Source organism: Salmo salar, chromosome 01 (genome assembly GCF_965601325.2).
Source record: "Salmo salar chromosome 01, fSalSal1, whole genome shotgun sequence".
Classification (NCBI taxonomy): domain Eukaryota; kingdom Metazoa; phylum Chordata; class Actinopteri; order Salmoniformes; family Salmonidae; genus Salmo; species Salmo salar.
In genome coordinates this window covers 19,591,255-19,607,937 of record NC_138291.1, presented here as the reverse complement: position 1 = coordinate 19,607,937, position 16,683 = coordinate 19,591,255, and the positions used below count along the sequence as shown (strand labels likewise).

The 16,683-nt window shown below is 39.3% G+C and overlaps 1 protein-coding gene across 1 annotated transcript in view; it reads right to left on the bottom strand.

Moving 5' to 3' along the window:
* Positions 1–16,683, bottom strand: part of ush2a (Usher syndrome 2A (autosomal recessive, mild)) — a 477,069-nt gene that overhangs the window by 195,744 nt on the left and 264,642 nt on the right. The window contains 2 exon segments of the mRNA XM_082957499.1: positions 4,761–4,908; positions 5,142–5,304. Of these exon segments, the coding sequence (XP_082813625.1) occupies positions 4,761–4,908; positions 5,142–5,304 (311 nt within the window).

The following is a 16,683-nucleotide window of genomic DNA, read 5'->3' as shown; positions in this document are numbered from 1 at the left end:
CATGCAGACACACACACACACCCTGTCAGTAAACCAATCACAAGGAATTATCCTAATGTTATTACAGCCACATAAGGAAACAGCATGTCTCTTTTTCCTCCATACAGGGCTCAACAGACCATGTTTGTGGTAAGAACTTATTCTGTTTTAATTATGCGTCTGCCCAGAGAAAACCATTTCACGTCTGTGTAAAGAAATTGACAGTAATACATCTCCACACTTAAAATGTCCCATATTCAGCTGTCGTGCATCCAAAATGCCATCCTATTGCCTAATTAGTGCACTACTTTTGACCAGAGCCCCATAGGGCTCCATAGCTCCGTAGTGCACTAAATAGGGAATAGGGTGTCATTTGGGCTGCAGAGCTGTGAGAGTGTTGTAATAAGCCCAGGTTGATGTGGAGCCTAATACATAACAGGCTCATTCTCCTGCTTGTCTCCATGTTTCCCACACTTTAATCCCCAGTAGGATTAGCCAACAAATCCCCAGGAAAATTGGGAAAAACTCCTCCAGACTTCTAGTGGTGTGGAACCAAGCCTATCGTATGGACTCCATATTGACTCCACATTATGAGCAGCCAGACGAATAGTACAACGCATTCTTTGAGAAGAATTAAAGCCTTTTGAAGGAGTTTTAAGTGCAAGATAATCGGGTAATTGTGTTGAAAGTTTTTTTTCATATTAAATGGCTGTCAGATTAGCAAGGCTGTCATTTATCACGTCTAATAGGCGTGGAGGGTTTACAGAGCCAAATGCTCTCACACTATAATATACACACTATATTATACAAACCATATTATACACACTATGTTATACACACTATAATATACACACTGTAATATACACACTATATTATACACACTATGTTATACACACTATAATATACACACTATATTATACACACTATATTATACACACTATATTATACACACTATATTATACACACTATATTATACACACTATAATATACACACTATATTATACACACTATATTATACACACTATATTATACACACTATATTATACAAACTATATTATACACACTATGTTATACACACTATGTTATACACACTATATTATACACACTATATTATACAAACTATATTATACACACTATGTTATACACACTATAATATACACACTATATTATACACACTATAATATACACACTATATTATACACACTATATTATACAAACTATATTATACACACTATGTTATACACACTATGTTATACACACTATATTATACACACTATATTATACAAACTATATTATACACACTATGTTATACACACTATAATATACACACTATATTATACAAACTATATTGTACACAGTATGTTATACACACTATGTTATACACACTATATTATACACACTATAATATACACACTATATTATACAAACTATATTATATACACTATATTATACACACTATATTATACACACTATATTATACACACTATGTTATACACACTATATTATACACACTATATTATACACACTATATTATACACACTATAATATACACACTATATTATACACACTATATTATACACGCTATAATATACACACTATATTATACACACTATATTATACACACTATATTATACACACTATGTTATACACAGTATGTTATACACACTATATTATACACACTATGCATTATACACACTATATTATACACACTATATTATACACACTATAATACAGACACTATATTATACACACTATATTTTTCACACTATATTATACACACTATAATATACACACTAATTATACACATTATATTATACACACTCTATTATACACACTATGTTATACACACTATGTTATACACACTATATTATACACACTATGTATTATACACACTATATTATACACACTATATTATACACACTATGCATTATACACACATCTTACACATCACAAACTATAATATACACACTATATTATACAAACTATATTATACACACTATATTAAACCCACTATATTATACACACTATGCATTATACACACTATATTATACACACTATGTTATACACACTATGTTATACACACTATATTATACACACTATGTTATACACACTATATTATACACACTATATTATACACACTATGTTATACACACTATATTATACACACTATATTATACACACTATAATATACACACTATATTATACACACATCTTACACACCACACACACACTTTACACATCGTACACACTATAAACACACTGAACATGTGAAACTGTGTATTCTAAAGGCTTTTATTGAGATAACAAAACTGTGAGGTTTTACTGAGCATTAAAGACATGCTCCGCAACTTTGGCTACTACTAAGTATTTTTAAAACCTCCCACTTTGGACTGAATGTGTCAATGTGTAGTTCATACATGCATAATCTATGAGCAGAATTACCGCAAAATCTTTGTACCAATCACGGATTGTGCCATTAGAATACAAAACACAATATATTAGGTAGGGTCTAATATAACTGCATTTTTTGTCGATAAAATATAATGGTCTATTCTAAGCACTAAGGTTAAAAGAGGATATGAACATTGTTTCCAGAGAAAAGTGATATATTGTTGGTATCTGGAAGTGTACACTCATGTTCTATTTTCAACTCATGAGTTGAATGGGAGTCGATTCAAACATTCTGAATGGAGCTCAACTCTGATGGGAAGGTTACAAAAAGTAGTGTGATCTTTGATAAAAATGTATTTATTTGGCAGACAAATACAATTAAAGTGTTTGAATAAAACAATGTATACATTTGTTAGACATCAACATTTTCAGCACGAAAGCGAACATATTTATTTTGGAAATATCTTTTTGCTGTTAAAGTAAGAGTATTGATTACCATACAATTTTGTCAAGAACAAATTAAGAGCGAGTTTCATTTTAAGCTGTGTATTTTCTCCTAAGAACATGTACCAAGCCATAACGTGACTGCACATAGTTTATGATCTTTCTACTGTTGTCAAGAAATACAGACATCGTTGTGGACACGTGTTGCTACAAATGGCATTCCTCCTACCAACAACTAGATTTCCTATCTAACTCAGAGCAAGCTTACGTGTGATGTTTTGTTGTATACCATACATTGTTCTGATAAGAGTGTCTACTAAATAACTGATCGTCAGCGTTCGTACCTGAGCTATGTTACACCTGTTATAATACATCAAATCAAAAAAAGGTGAACTTTACGAAATAAATAATGTCTGATTGTGTACGTGCTTTTTATGCATGTGTGTACGTGCTTAATATTTGAGTGCGTGAATGAGGTAGGCAGCTCTCTCCTATGTGTTCCCAGCCTGCAGTTCACAGCTTCAGTCAAAAGAGAGCACTTGCCATCCACTTAAAGAAGCAGCAAGCTCTTACCAACTCTCTCTCTCTTTCTCTCGATCTATCGTTCTCTCTCCCCCCTCTCTCTTGCTCTCTCTCTATATATCTCTCTCTCCCTCTATCACTCTTCCCTCTCTCTCTTTCTCCCTCTATCACTCTCTCTCTCTTTCTCTTTGTCCCTCACTCTGTCTCTCTCCCTTTCTCTCTCTCTCTCCCTCCATATTCACAATACTTTTACAATCACTTATCTAAAAGTGTCTGTGACGTGTGCAGCATTCCAGAACAGATGTTGAGTGCTGTGACTAGCCTCCCTCAATTTTGGTAAACATCTCCCATTTTTGCACTGTCAAAATGTCCCTGTCAGTGTGTCGAGCTGGAGGAGTGCGTAGAAATACAAAGCGTGTGTACCTCAGTATGTCATCCCTGTCCAACTTCCCCTCCACCTATGATCCTTTAATTGACCAACTAGTTTGGGTACAAGATTCTCTGGTCTGGTGAAAGCAAGATTGAACTCTTTGGCTTGAATGCCAAGCGTCACGTCTGGAGGAAACCTGACACCATCCCTACGGTGAAACATGGTGGTGGCAGCATCATGCTGTGGGGATGTTTTTCAGTGGCAGGGACTGGGAGACTAGTCAGGATCAAGGGAAAGATGAACGGAGCAAAGTACAGAGATCCTTGATGAAAACCTGCTCCAGAGCGTGACTTCAGGCTGGGGCGAGGGTTCACCTTCCAACATGACAACGACCCTAAGCACACAGCCAAGACAACGCAGGAGTGGCTTCGGGACAAGTCTCTGAATGTCCTTGAGTGGGCAAGCCAGAGCCCGGACTTGAACCTGATCAAACATCTCTGGAGAGACCTGAAAATAGCTGTGCAGCAACGCTTCCGTCCAACCTGACAGAGCTTGAGAGGATCTGCAGAGAAGAATGGGAGAAACTCCCCAAATACAGGTGCGCCAAGCTTGTAGCGTCAAACCCAAGAGGACTCGAGGCTGTACTCACTGCCAAAAGGTACTTCAACAAAGCACTGAGTAAAGGGTCTGAATACTTATGTAAATGTGATATTTCAGTTAGTTTTTTTTTTATAAATTAGCAAACATTCGTAAAAAACGTTTTTTTCTTTGTCATTATGGGGTATTGTGTGTAGATTGATTAGTTTTTTTATTTATTTTTGAATCAATTTTAGAATAAGGTTGTAACCTAACAAAATGTGGAAAAGTCAAGGGGTCTGAAAACTTTCCGAAGGCACTATATATCTAGTACATATAATATGAATTTATATAGCCAATAGTAAACAATTAAGAATTTTTCCTCTGTCACGCTAACCAATTATCAATTGTTCCTCATTCCCACCTCACCCCCCTCTCCCCCATTTCACCTCATCATAACCCTTCTCCACCTCTTTACCGTTGGGTGTGTCTGGGGGTGTCCAGGTAATGTTGAGGGCATGGGGGGAGAGAGGGGTGACGTAGGGGGCAGGGATGTTTTCAGGGGTGCTCTCCTCTGTGTGAGCCTCGCTAGGGGGGCTGAAGGAACAGCCTCCCCCCGTACACGCCTAAACACATGGGAAACACACACACACACACACGTATAAACATGCATACACACAGGAAACAAGGTTTACAAGACAAAGGTGAGTGTTTCGTTTGGACACAAAAAGGTATGTATAGATATAATAACATTAATACTTTTAATAATAACATTTGATAATGAGATATTAAATGTAACACATGCCACAGTATAATGTAATCCTCATATATAACTGAGAGTGTACGTGTGTGTACTCACAGTGACAGTGAAGCTGTAGGTGGTGCCTGGTGTCAGGTTACGGAGGGTGTGGTCTTCAAACAGTTCTGAGCTGTTATACACACACACTGGCTCCTCCCCTTCTACTGACAGGTACACACTGTAGAACTCTAACACCCCATTCACCTGCTCAGGACGAGACCACCTGGAGAGGGAGGGAGGGAGGGAGGGAGGGAGGGAGGGAGGGAGGGAGGGAGGGAGGGAGGGAGGGAGGGAGGGAGGGAGGGAGGGAACTTTTATTAGCGCTCGGGGAATGGAAATTATAGGTTATTTGGAGGTTTTTGAATAACTTCCTTAAAACTTTCACTGAATGTTTCAATAAGACTTTTAATAACGCTACTAGATTATTTTGGGTAAACTTTTTGTGTTACTTCAAGCACAGATAGGACACCTGGAAATTATTTTCCTTAGGCGTTAATCATGAAAACACATTTCTTTTTTTGTGACACAGCATCAGTGAGATTCAAACCTATAACTTTCTGTTTTCTCTCCATGGAATTAATCCAGTGCGCCACCAGGATGGAGCTAGCGTGCTATGCTTTTTTATGCATATACAGCTGCTCATTTCAGTCTATTCAAACAGAGCCAATTTTAAATTAAACAGGCACTCATTAAGATCAGGTGTGGCCGATTAGTGGGTGCGGACAACACACCTGAACACACTTAATAAGATAGAGGGTTTTGTTGATGCTGAGAACATATATATAACATATATAATACATATATATAATATAATATATATATATATGTTTTTAATTACATTCTTAGAACATTCACTGAATGTTAATAAAGTTTCCTTGTGTTTTTTTATGGAAAGTTTTCACGTTCTGAGAATGGAATGCATGTTTTTAAATAACATTCTTAGAATGTTCTCTCGATGTTACTAAAGTTTCCTTGTGGTTTTTATGGAAAGTTTCCTAACATTCTCAGAACAATTTGAGAACATGACTTAAATAGAATAAAACCATGAAGAAACATGTGGGAAACATTATACTGAAGTACTGAAATTCCCACAGAAGAATGTTGTTATTACTATAAATTTGCTAAGAATGTTCCAAAGTACCATTCCCGGAAAGTTGTATGCAAAATAACCATAGGACAACCACACTCTCACCAACATATAGTTCTCAGAACGTTATGTGCTAGCTGGGTAAATATAGAACAGAGGACACCTCTATCTGAGGAGGGACCAAGGAGAGAGAGAGACAGAGACTTGTGATGCTCTTTATTGAGACATCTTATTTTTAAAATGTAACTAGGCAAGTCAGTTAAGAACAAACTCTCGGTTAGTGGCCCAACACTCCAACCACTACGCTACCTGCCGCCCCGACTGACTTAAAACCACAACAAAACCTCAGTGAAATCTCACCCCATAAAAAACTGCACCAACTCAACACCAAACCACCATACACAGTACACGTACCAAACCGGACACACATATTTTTCTTTGTTATTAACAATAATTCATTTCCCAAACATTACTGGCATTTATGTGCTCTTGTTCTAATTGGCCCACCCCCCCATTGAAGGCCACTCCGTTAGGAGCACTTACAATTCTAATTGGCCTAAGACCCAATAGGCACCACTCCTTAGGACCACACATTTTTCTAATTGGCCCAGGGCTCAGGAGAGACCCCGCCCCCCTAGGACCACCTTCAATGTGAGCCATTTTGAGAAGTGATGAATGTATTCAGTGGTTGGTATGACTGATGAGTGTGTTACTGTACAATTAGCCTGACTAACTAATCTATCACATTACTCAGCTCATGTATACTGTGTCGATAGTGGCAGTAATTCATTCTATCATTGTAGGTAGTGAAACCAGAGAGTTTTTATTCAATGATTTTATAATTTATTTAAAAATAGGGCTGTTTAGAAACAACTCAGGAGAAAATACAGAGCAAACACATCATATAGGCTAATATAAATGTGAAATTGACACCTATTAAAAACTACAGTATATTCATTTCAAAGGGTAACAAAGTGAGATTTTGCCATTTCAAAAACTATATCTGATGTGTGTAGTGTGTACTGTAAGCGTGCGCTGGACAGAAAAGTGTGCGTGCTGGCCTGTGTAGGTACGCGTGTGCTGGCCAGGCGAGGGCAGGGGGGAGAGGAGAATGTTTTCTGCTGATATTGTTTTGTGCATATCCAGCAGGCAGGCCTCTCAACCTTTCTCACAGGCAGATTGCAACACAACAAAAGAATATTGAACACGTATGATCCCTCCACCTTGCCTATTAGGATTCTGCTAACAAGGCAGTACCTCTCAGCTCACAGGCCACAGCTACAGCATCAAAGGAGAGAAACAGAGAGAGAGAGAGATATAGCATTTTTAACGTCAAATTACAGCAAAACGACTCTTTTTTTCTCTCTCTAATCTCTAATCCCTCTCAATTTCTTTCTGTCATCACTTCTTTCTTTCACCAGTCTCCCATTGGAAAATAGAATCTCTCTGGCTTTGTGTGTGTATGCATGGGTGTGTGTACTCCTTTGTCCTCTATGTATTCTCCTTGTCCTTTTACTAGGGGTGTGACAAATACAGAAAATGTCTTAACGTTAAAACACACATTTTTTGTTATCTGTTCTCCATTAAAACAAGAAGAAGAATTAACAAAATACCATGTATGTCTCCTTCAGATGGTAAAGCATTGCACCTGGACTACCATTACTGTACAACTTCAGTAAAGCATTGCCTATCATCAATGAGTAGGCTAGGGTATTCTACACTCAACAGACTGAAGGCTGAACACACTCACATTATTAGTGAAGAGGTAGAGCAGGTGAGCTAGCGCAAGGCTGTATCGCATTAGTGGAAACCAAGAATGTTCTCAGGGCAGGTCTGCCGGTTTTGACTAGCAGAAGTGACTTTTCGTAGCAGGTAGGAGAACTTACGCAGCAGGTTAGGACAATTAACGTGGCAGGTTAAGAGAATTCGGTTAAGGTTAGGAAAAGGTTGGGGTTAGCTAAACTTGTCCCAGACGACACGACAACCAGGCCTTCCCTGAGAACTGTCTTGGTTTCCACTAGTGTGATGCTGCCAGTGATGCTGCCAGTGATGCTGCCAGGGAGAGAGAGGAAGGGGCAGGCAGAAAGAACCGTGGAGTATTTATACCCCTTGACTTATTCCACACTTTGCTGATACAGCCTGAACTCAAAATTGATTAAATATATATATTTTCTATTTACACGCAATAACCGAAAATTACAAAGTGAAAACATTTATTTAGACATTTCTGCAAATTGATTGAAAATAAAATACAGAAATACCTAATTTACGTAAGTATTCACAAACATGAGCGAATACATGTTAGAATCACCTTTGGCAGCAATTACAGTTCTGAGCCTATATTTAAATTTGTTTAACTAGGCAAGTCAGTTATGAACAAATTCTTATTTACAACGACAGCCTAGGAACAGTGGGTTAACTGCCTTGTTCAGGGGCAGAACAACAGATTTTTACCTTGTCAGCTCAGGGATTTGATCTAGCAACCTTTCGTTTACTGGCCCAACACTCTAACCACTAGGCTATCTGACGCCTCTAAGAGTGTTGTCCATTATTCTTTTCAAAATTCTTCAAGCTCTGTCAAATTGGCTGTTGATCATTGCTAGACAAGCATTTTCAAGTCTTGCCATAGATATATTTTCAAGCAGATTTAAGTCAAAACTGTAACACGGCCACTCGGAAACATTCACTGTCTTCTTGGTAAGTAACTTCAGTGTTGATTTGGCCTTGTATTTTAGGTTATTGTACTGCTGAATTCATCTCCCAGTGTCTGGTGGAAAGCAGACTGAACCAGGTTTTCCTCTAGGACTTTGCCTGTGCTTAGCTCCATTCCATTAATTTTTTTATCCTGAAAAACTCCCCAGTCCTTAATGATTACAAGCATACCTGTAACATGATGCAGCCACCACTATGCTTGAAAATATGAAGAGTGGTACTCAGTAATGTGTTGTATTGGATTTTCCACAAACATGACACTTTGTATTCCGGACAAAAAAATGAACTGCTTTGCCCCATGTTTTGCAATATTACTTTAGTGCCTTGTTGCAAACAGGATGCATGTTGTGGAATATTACTTTAGTGCTTTGTTGCAAACAGGATGCATGTTTTGGAATATTACTTTAGTGCCTTGTTGCAAACAGGATGCATGTTTTGGAATATTACTTTAGTGCCTTGTTGCAAACAGGATGAATGTTTTGGAATATTACTTTAGTGCCTTGTTGCAAACAGGATGCATGTTTTGGAATATTACTTTAGTGCCTTGTTGCAAACAGGATGGATGTTTTGCAATATTACTTTAGTGCCTTGTTGCAAACAGGATGCATGTTTTGGAATATTACTTTAGTGCCTTGTTGCAAACAGGATGAATGTTTTGGAATATTACTTTAGTGCCTTGTTGCAAACAGGATGCATGTTTTGGAATATTACTTTAGTGCCTTGTTGCAAACAGGATGGATGTTTTGCAATATTACTTTAGTGCCTTGTTGCAAACAGGATGCATGTTTTGGAATATTTATATTGTTTACAGGCTTCCTTCTTTTCCCTCTGTCAAATTAGGTTAGTATTGTGGAGTATTACAATGTTGTTGATTCATTCTCAGTTTTCTCTTATCACAGCCATTAAACTGTAATTGTTTTAAAGTCACCATCGGTTTCCTTCCTCTCCAGTAACTGAGTTAGGAAGGACACCTGTATCTTTGGAGTGACTGGGTGTATTGATACACCAGTGTAATTAATAACTTCACCATGCTCAAAGGGTTATTCAATGTCCGTTTGTTTTACCGATCTAGCAATAGGTTCCATTCTTTGCGAGGCACTGGAAAACCTCTCTGGTCTTTGTGGTTGAACCCGTGGTTTTAATTCACTGCTCAACTGGGGGACCATACAGATAATTGTATGTGTGAGGTAGAGAGATGAGGTAGTCATTCAAAAATGATGTTTAACACTATTATTGCACACAGAGTGAGTCCATGCAACTTATTATGTGACCTGTTAAGCACATTCTTACTCCTAAACGTATTGAATCTTCCCATAACAAAGGGCTTGAATGCTGATTGACTCAAGACATTTTAGCTTTTCATTTTTTATTAATTTGTACAACTTTTGAAAAACATTATTCCACTTTGACATTATGGGGTATTGTATGTAGGCCAGTGACACAAAATCTAAATTGTATCCATTTTAATGTCTTCCATGCCTCGCAAATTCACCAAAGTAGCTTAAAGTTTGCCTCTTCCTCTCAGAAAATAATGTTTTGTGATAACTGCACTTTGATATTAAATTAATGTTGTTTTTTGGTTATTAATTTTTCTAAATGTTAAGGATCCCAATGTCGTGTAACGGTTTTAATGTTCAACCCCCTACCTTTTACCTTGTGTGGTCATCAGTAAAGTGCTGACATTTCCCTGAGAGAGAGATCAGTGTTTCTCACCCTAACCTGCCGGCCTCACTCTCCCTCTGACACACTGTCTGCATAAACTTTTCTGTATTCTGATTTATTCATTCACCCTCTGCTGTTCTCTTCTCCACCCTCTCTCCGGTGTGTGTCGCACTGCCCTCCTGCTGTGGGTCTTAAGTGATGGTGGCCAGGGGCTCTAATGGCACACACACTCTATAATATAGAGACTCATACAGTCTCTCTCTCTCTCTCTCTCTCTCTCTCTCTCTCTCTCTCTCTTTCTCTCTCGTTGGAGGACAGTCAATGCCATGTAGTCTGAAGCCATCTATCTACCTATAAGCCCACAGTCTTTCTAAAGGTGTCATATTCAATGACATGGAGAGTTGTTTATGGCTATAATACCCTTCTCAGAGATACACACATACACACACACATCCCTATGCTGTACCTCAGTGGTGTGTATGGAGCAGTTACACACCTATTCTTATACAGAATCTATAAACAACATCTCCACTTTGAGGATCATAGACATTCAAGATACTTGTATTATTATGTAGTAACATAGGTGGTGCAGTTATATGTATGTGTGTGTGTATGTGTGTAATATATACTGTAACTACTGCTGTATACACCTTTTCTATTAATATACTTTGCCTTTCGGAAAGTATTCAGACCTCTTGACTTTTTCCACACTTTGTTAGGTTACAGCCTTATTCTAAAATTGATTAAATCGTTTTTTCCCTCATCAATCTACACACAATACCTAATAATGACAAAGCAAAAACAGGTTTTTAGAGATGTTTGCTCATTTATATAAAATAACAAAATGGAGATATCACATTTATATAAGTATTCAGACCCTTTACTCAATACTTTGTTGAAGCACCTTCGGCAGCAATTACAGCGTCGAGTCTTGTTGGGTATGACATTACAAGCTTGGCACACCTGTATTTGGGGAGTTTCTCCAATTCTTCTCTGCAGATCCTCTCAAGATCTGTCAGGTTGGATGGGAAGTGTTGCTGCACAACTATTTTCAAGTCTCTCCAGAGATGTTCAATCGGGTTCAAGTCCAGGCTGGGCCACTCAAGGACATTCAGAGACTTGTCCCGAAGCCACTCCTGCGTTGTCTTCTGGAACCTTCTGGAAGGTTCTTTAGAGCTCTGTCAGAGTGACCATCGGGTTCTTGGTCATCTCCCCGACTAAGGCCCTTATCCCCCGATTGCTCAGTTTGGTCAGCTCTAGGAAGAGTCTTGGTGGTTCCATTTAAGAATGATGGAGGCCACTGTGTTCTTGGGGCCTTCAACCCTGCATAATCCTGTCTCAAAGCTCTATGGACAATTCCTTCAATCTCATGGCTTGGTTTTTGCTCTGACATGCACTGTCAACTGTGGAACCTTATATAGACAGGTGTGTGCCTTTCCAAATCACGTCAAATCAATTGAATTAACCACAGGTGGGCTACAATCAAGTTGTAGAAACATCTCAAGGATGATCAATGGAAACACAATGTACCTGGCCTCAATTCTGTCACATAGCAAATTGTCTGAATAGTTATGTAAATAAGGTATTTCTTATTTTTAAATTTGTATACATTTGCAAACATTTCTAAAAACCTGTTATCGCTTTGTCATTATGGGATATTGTGTGTAGATTGCTGAGGGAAAAAAACTATTTAATCAATTTTAGAATAAGGTTGTAATGTAACAAAATGTGGAAAAAGTCAAGGGGTCTGAATACTTTCCCAAGTCACTGTATATATATTTATTCCAGATTTTGCTCGCTCTGATATTTCTTAATTTCAAGATTTGTTTATTTTTCTGGATTATGTGTGTATTGTATTTTTTGTATTGCTAGGTATTACTGCACTGTTGGAGCTAGAAACACAAGTATTTTGCTGCACCTGCGAAAACATCTGTGTACACAAAAAAAATAAACTTTGATTTGATTTGTGCAGTGCTAGTAGAGATGTGTGTGTACTACTCAGTAGAGGTGTGTGTACTACTCGGTAGATATGTGTGTGTACTACTCAGTAGAGATGTGTGTACTACTCAGTAGAGATGTGTGTGTACTACTCAGTAGAGGTGTGTGTGTACTACTCAGTAGAGATGTGTGTGTACTACTCAGTAGAGATGTGTGTGTACTACTCAGTAGAGGTGTGTGTGTGTACTACTCAGTAGAGGTGTGTGTGTACTACTCAGTAGAGATGTGTGTGTACTACTCAGTAGAGGTGTGTGTGTGTACTACTCAGTAGAGGTGTGTGTGTACTACTCAGTAGAGAGATATGTGTGTACTACTCAGTAGAGGTGTGTGTGTACTACTCAGTAGAGAGGTGTGTGTGTTTACTACTCAGTAGAGGTGTGTGTGTACTACTCAGTAGAGGTGTGTGTGTGTACTACTCAGTAGAGATGTGTATGTACTACTCAGTAGAGAGGTGTGTGTGTTTACTACTCAGTAGAGGTGTGTGTGTACTACTCAGTAGAGATGTGTGTGTACTACTCAGTAGAGGTGTGTGTGTACTACTCAGTAGAGGTGTGTGTGTACTACTCAGTAGAGAGGTGTGTGTGTTTACTACTCAGTAGAGGTATGTGTGTACTACTCAGTAGAGGTGTGTGTGTACTACTCACTAGAGGTGTGTGTACTACTCAGTAGAGGTGTGTGTGTACTACTCAGTAGAGATGTGTGTTTACTACTCAGTAGAGGTGTGTGTGTACTACTCAGTAGAGGTGTGTGTGTACTACTCAGTAGAGATGTGTGTGTGTACTACTCAGTAGAGGTGTGTGTGTACTACTCAGTAGAGATGTGTGTGTGTACTACTCAGTAGAGATGTGTGTGTGTACTACTCAGTAGAGATGTGTGTGTTTACTACTCAGTAGAGGTGTGTGTGTACTACTCAGTAGAGGTGTGTGTGTGTGTACTACTCAGTAGAGGTGTGTGTGTGTGTACATACTCAGTAGAGGTGTGTGTGTACTACTCAGTAGAGGTGTGTGTGTACTACTCAGTAGAGATGTGTGTTTACTACTCAGTAGAGGTGTGTGTGTACTACTCAGTAGAGATGTGTGTGTACTACTCAGTAGAGATGTGTGTGTGTACTACTCAGTAGAGATGTGTGTGTACTACTCAGTAGAGGTGTGTGTGTACTACTCAGTAGAGATGTGTGTGTACTACTCAGTAGATATGTGTGTGTACTACTCAGTAGAGGTGTGTGTGTGTACTACTCAGTAGAGGTGTGTGTGTACTACTCAGTAGAGATGTGTGTGTACTACTCAGTAGAGGTGTGTGTGTGTACTACTCAGTAGAGATGTGTGTGTACTACTCAGTAGAGGTGTGTGTGTGTACTACTCAGTAGAGGTGTGTGTGTGTACTACTCAGTAGAGGTGTGTGTGTACTACTCAGTAGAGATGTGTGTGTACTACTCAGTAGAGGTGTGTGTGTGTACTACTCAGTAGAGGTGTGTGTGTACTACTCAGTAGAGAGATATGTGTGTACTACTCAGTAGAGGTGTGTGTGTGTACTACTCAGTAGAGGTGTGTGTGTACTACTCAGTAGAGAGATATGTGTGTACTACTCAGTAGAGGTGTGTGTGTACTACTCAGTAGAGAGGTGTGTGTGTTTACTACTCAGTAGAGGTGTGTGTGTACTACTCAGTAGAGGTGTGTGTGTGTACTACTCAGTAGAGATGTGTGTGTACTACTCAGTAGAGGTGTGTGTGTACTACTCAGTAGAGAGGTGTGTGTGTTTACTACTCAGTAGAGGTGTGTGTGTACTACTCAGTAGAGGTGTGTGTGTGTACTACTCAGTAGAGATGTGTATGTACTACTCAGTAGAGAGGTGTGTGTGTTTACTACTCAGTAGAGGTGTGTGTGTACTACTCAGTAGAGATGTGTGTGTACTACTCAGTAGAGGTGTGTGTGTACTACTCAGTAGAGAGATATGTGTGTACTACTCAGTAGAGGTGTGTGTGTACTACTCAGTAGAGAGGTGTGTGTGTTTACTACTCAGTAGAGGTGTGTGTGTACTACTCAGTAGAGGTGTGTGTGTGTACTACTCAGTAGAGATGTGTATGTACTACTCAGTAGAGAGGTGTGTGTGTTTACTACTCAGTAGAGGTGTGTGTGTACTACTCAGTAGAGATGTGTGTGTACTACTCAGTAGAGGTGTGTGTGTACTACTCAGTAGAGGTGTGTGTGTACTACTCAGTAGAGAGGTGTGTGTGTTTACTACTCAGTAGAGGTATGTGTGTACTACTCAGTAGAGGTGTGTGTGTACTACTCACTAGAGGTGTGTGTACTACTCAGTAGAGGTGTGTGTGTACTACTCAGTAGAGATGTGTGTTTACTACTCAGTAGAGGTGTGTGTGTACTACTCAGTAGAGGTGTGTGTGTACTACTCAGTAGAGATGTGTGTGTGTACTACTCAGTAGAGGTGTGTGTGTACTACTCAGTAGAGATGTGTGTGTTTACTACTCAGTAGAGATGTGTGTGTGTACTACTCAGTAGAGATGTGTGTGTTTACTACTCAGTAGAGGTGTGTGTGTACTACTCAGTAGAGGTGTGTGTGTGTGTACTACTCAGTAGAGGTGTGTGTGTGTGTACATACTCAGTAGAGGTGTGTGTGTACTACTCAGTAGAGGTGTGTGTGTACTACTCAGTAGAGATGTGTGTTTACTACTCAGTAGAGGTGTGTGTGTACTACTCAGTAGAGATGTGTGTGTACTACTCAGTAGAGATGTGTGTGTGTACTACTCAGTAGAGATGTGTGTGTACTACTCAGTAGAGGTGTGTGTGTACTACTCAGTAGAGATGTGTGTGTACTACTCAGTAGATATGTGTGTGTACTACTCAGTAGAGGTGTGTGTGTGTACTACTCAGTAGAGGTGTGTGTGTACTACTCAGTAGAGATGTGTGTGTACTACTCAGTAGAGGTGTGTGTGTGTACTACTCAGTAGAGATGTGTGTGTACTACTCAGTAGAGGTGTGTGTGTGTACTACTCAGTAGAGGTGTGTGTGTGTACTACTCAGTAGAGGTGTGTGTGTACTACTCAGTAGAGATGTGTGTGTACTACTCAGTAGAGGTGTGTGTGTGTACTACTCAGTAGAGGTGTGTGTGTACTACTCAGTAGAGAGATATGTGTGTACTACTCAGTAGAGGTGTGTGTGTGTACTACTCAGTAGAGGTGTGTGTGTACTACTCAGTAGAGAGATATGTGTGTACTACTCAGTAGAGGTGTGTGTGTACTACTCAGTAGAGAGGTGTGTGTGTTTACTACTCAGTAGAGGTGTGTGTGTACTACTCAGTAGAGGTGTGTGTGTGTACTACTCAGTAGAGATGTGTGTGTACTACTCAGTAGAGGTGTGTGTGTACTACTCAGTAGAGAGGTGTGTGTGTTTACTACTCAGTAGAGGTGTGTGTGTACTACTCAGTAGAGGTGTGTGTGTGTACTACTCAGTAGAGATGTGTATGTACTACTCAGTAGAGAGGTGTGTGTGTTTACTACTCAGTAGAGGTGTGTGTGTACTACTCAGTAGAGATGTGTGTGTACTACTCAGTAGAGGTGTGTGTGTACTACTCAGTAGAGGTGTGTGTGTACTACTCAGTAGAGAGGTGTGTGTGTTTACTACTCAGTAGAGGTATGTGTGTACTACTCAGTAGAGGTGTGTGTGTACTACTCACTAGAGGTGTGTGTACTACTCAGTAGAGGTGTGTGTGTACTACTCAGTAGAGATGTGTGTTTACTACTCAGTAGAGGTGTGTGTGTACTACTCAGTAGAGGTGTGTGTGTACTACTCAGTAGAGATGTGTGTGTACTACTCAGTAGAGAGGTGTGTGTGTACTACTCAGTAGAGGTGTGTGTGTACTACTCAGTAGAGATGTGTGTGTTTACTACTCAGTAGAGATGTGTGTGTGTACTACTCAGTAGAGATGTGTGTGTTTACTACTCAGTAGAGGTGTGTGTGTACTACTCAGTAGAGGTGTGTGTGTGTGTACTACTCAGTAGAGGTGTGTGTGTACTACTCAGTAGAGGTGTGTGTGTACTACTCAGTAGAGATGTGTGTTTACTACTCAGTAGAGGTGTGTGTGTACTACTCAGTAGAGATGTGTGTGTACTACTCAGTAGAGATGTGT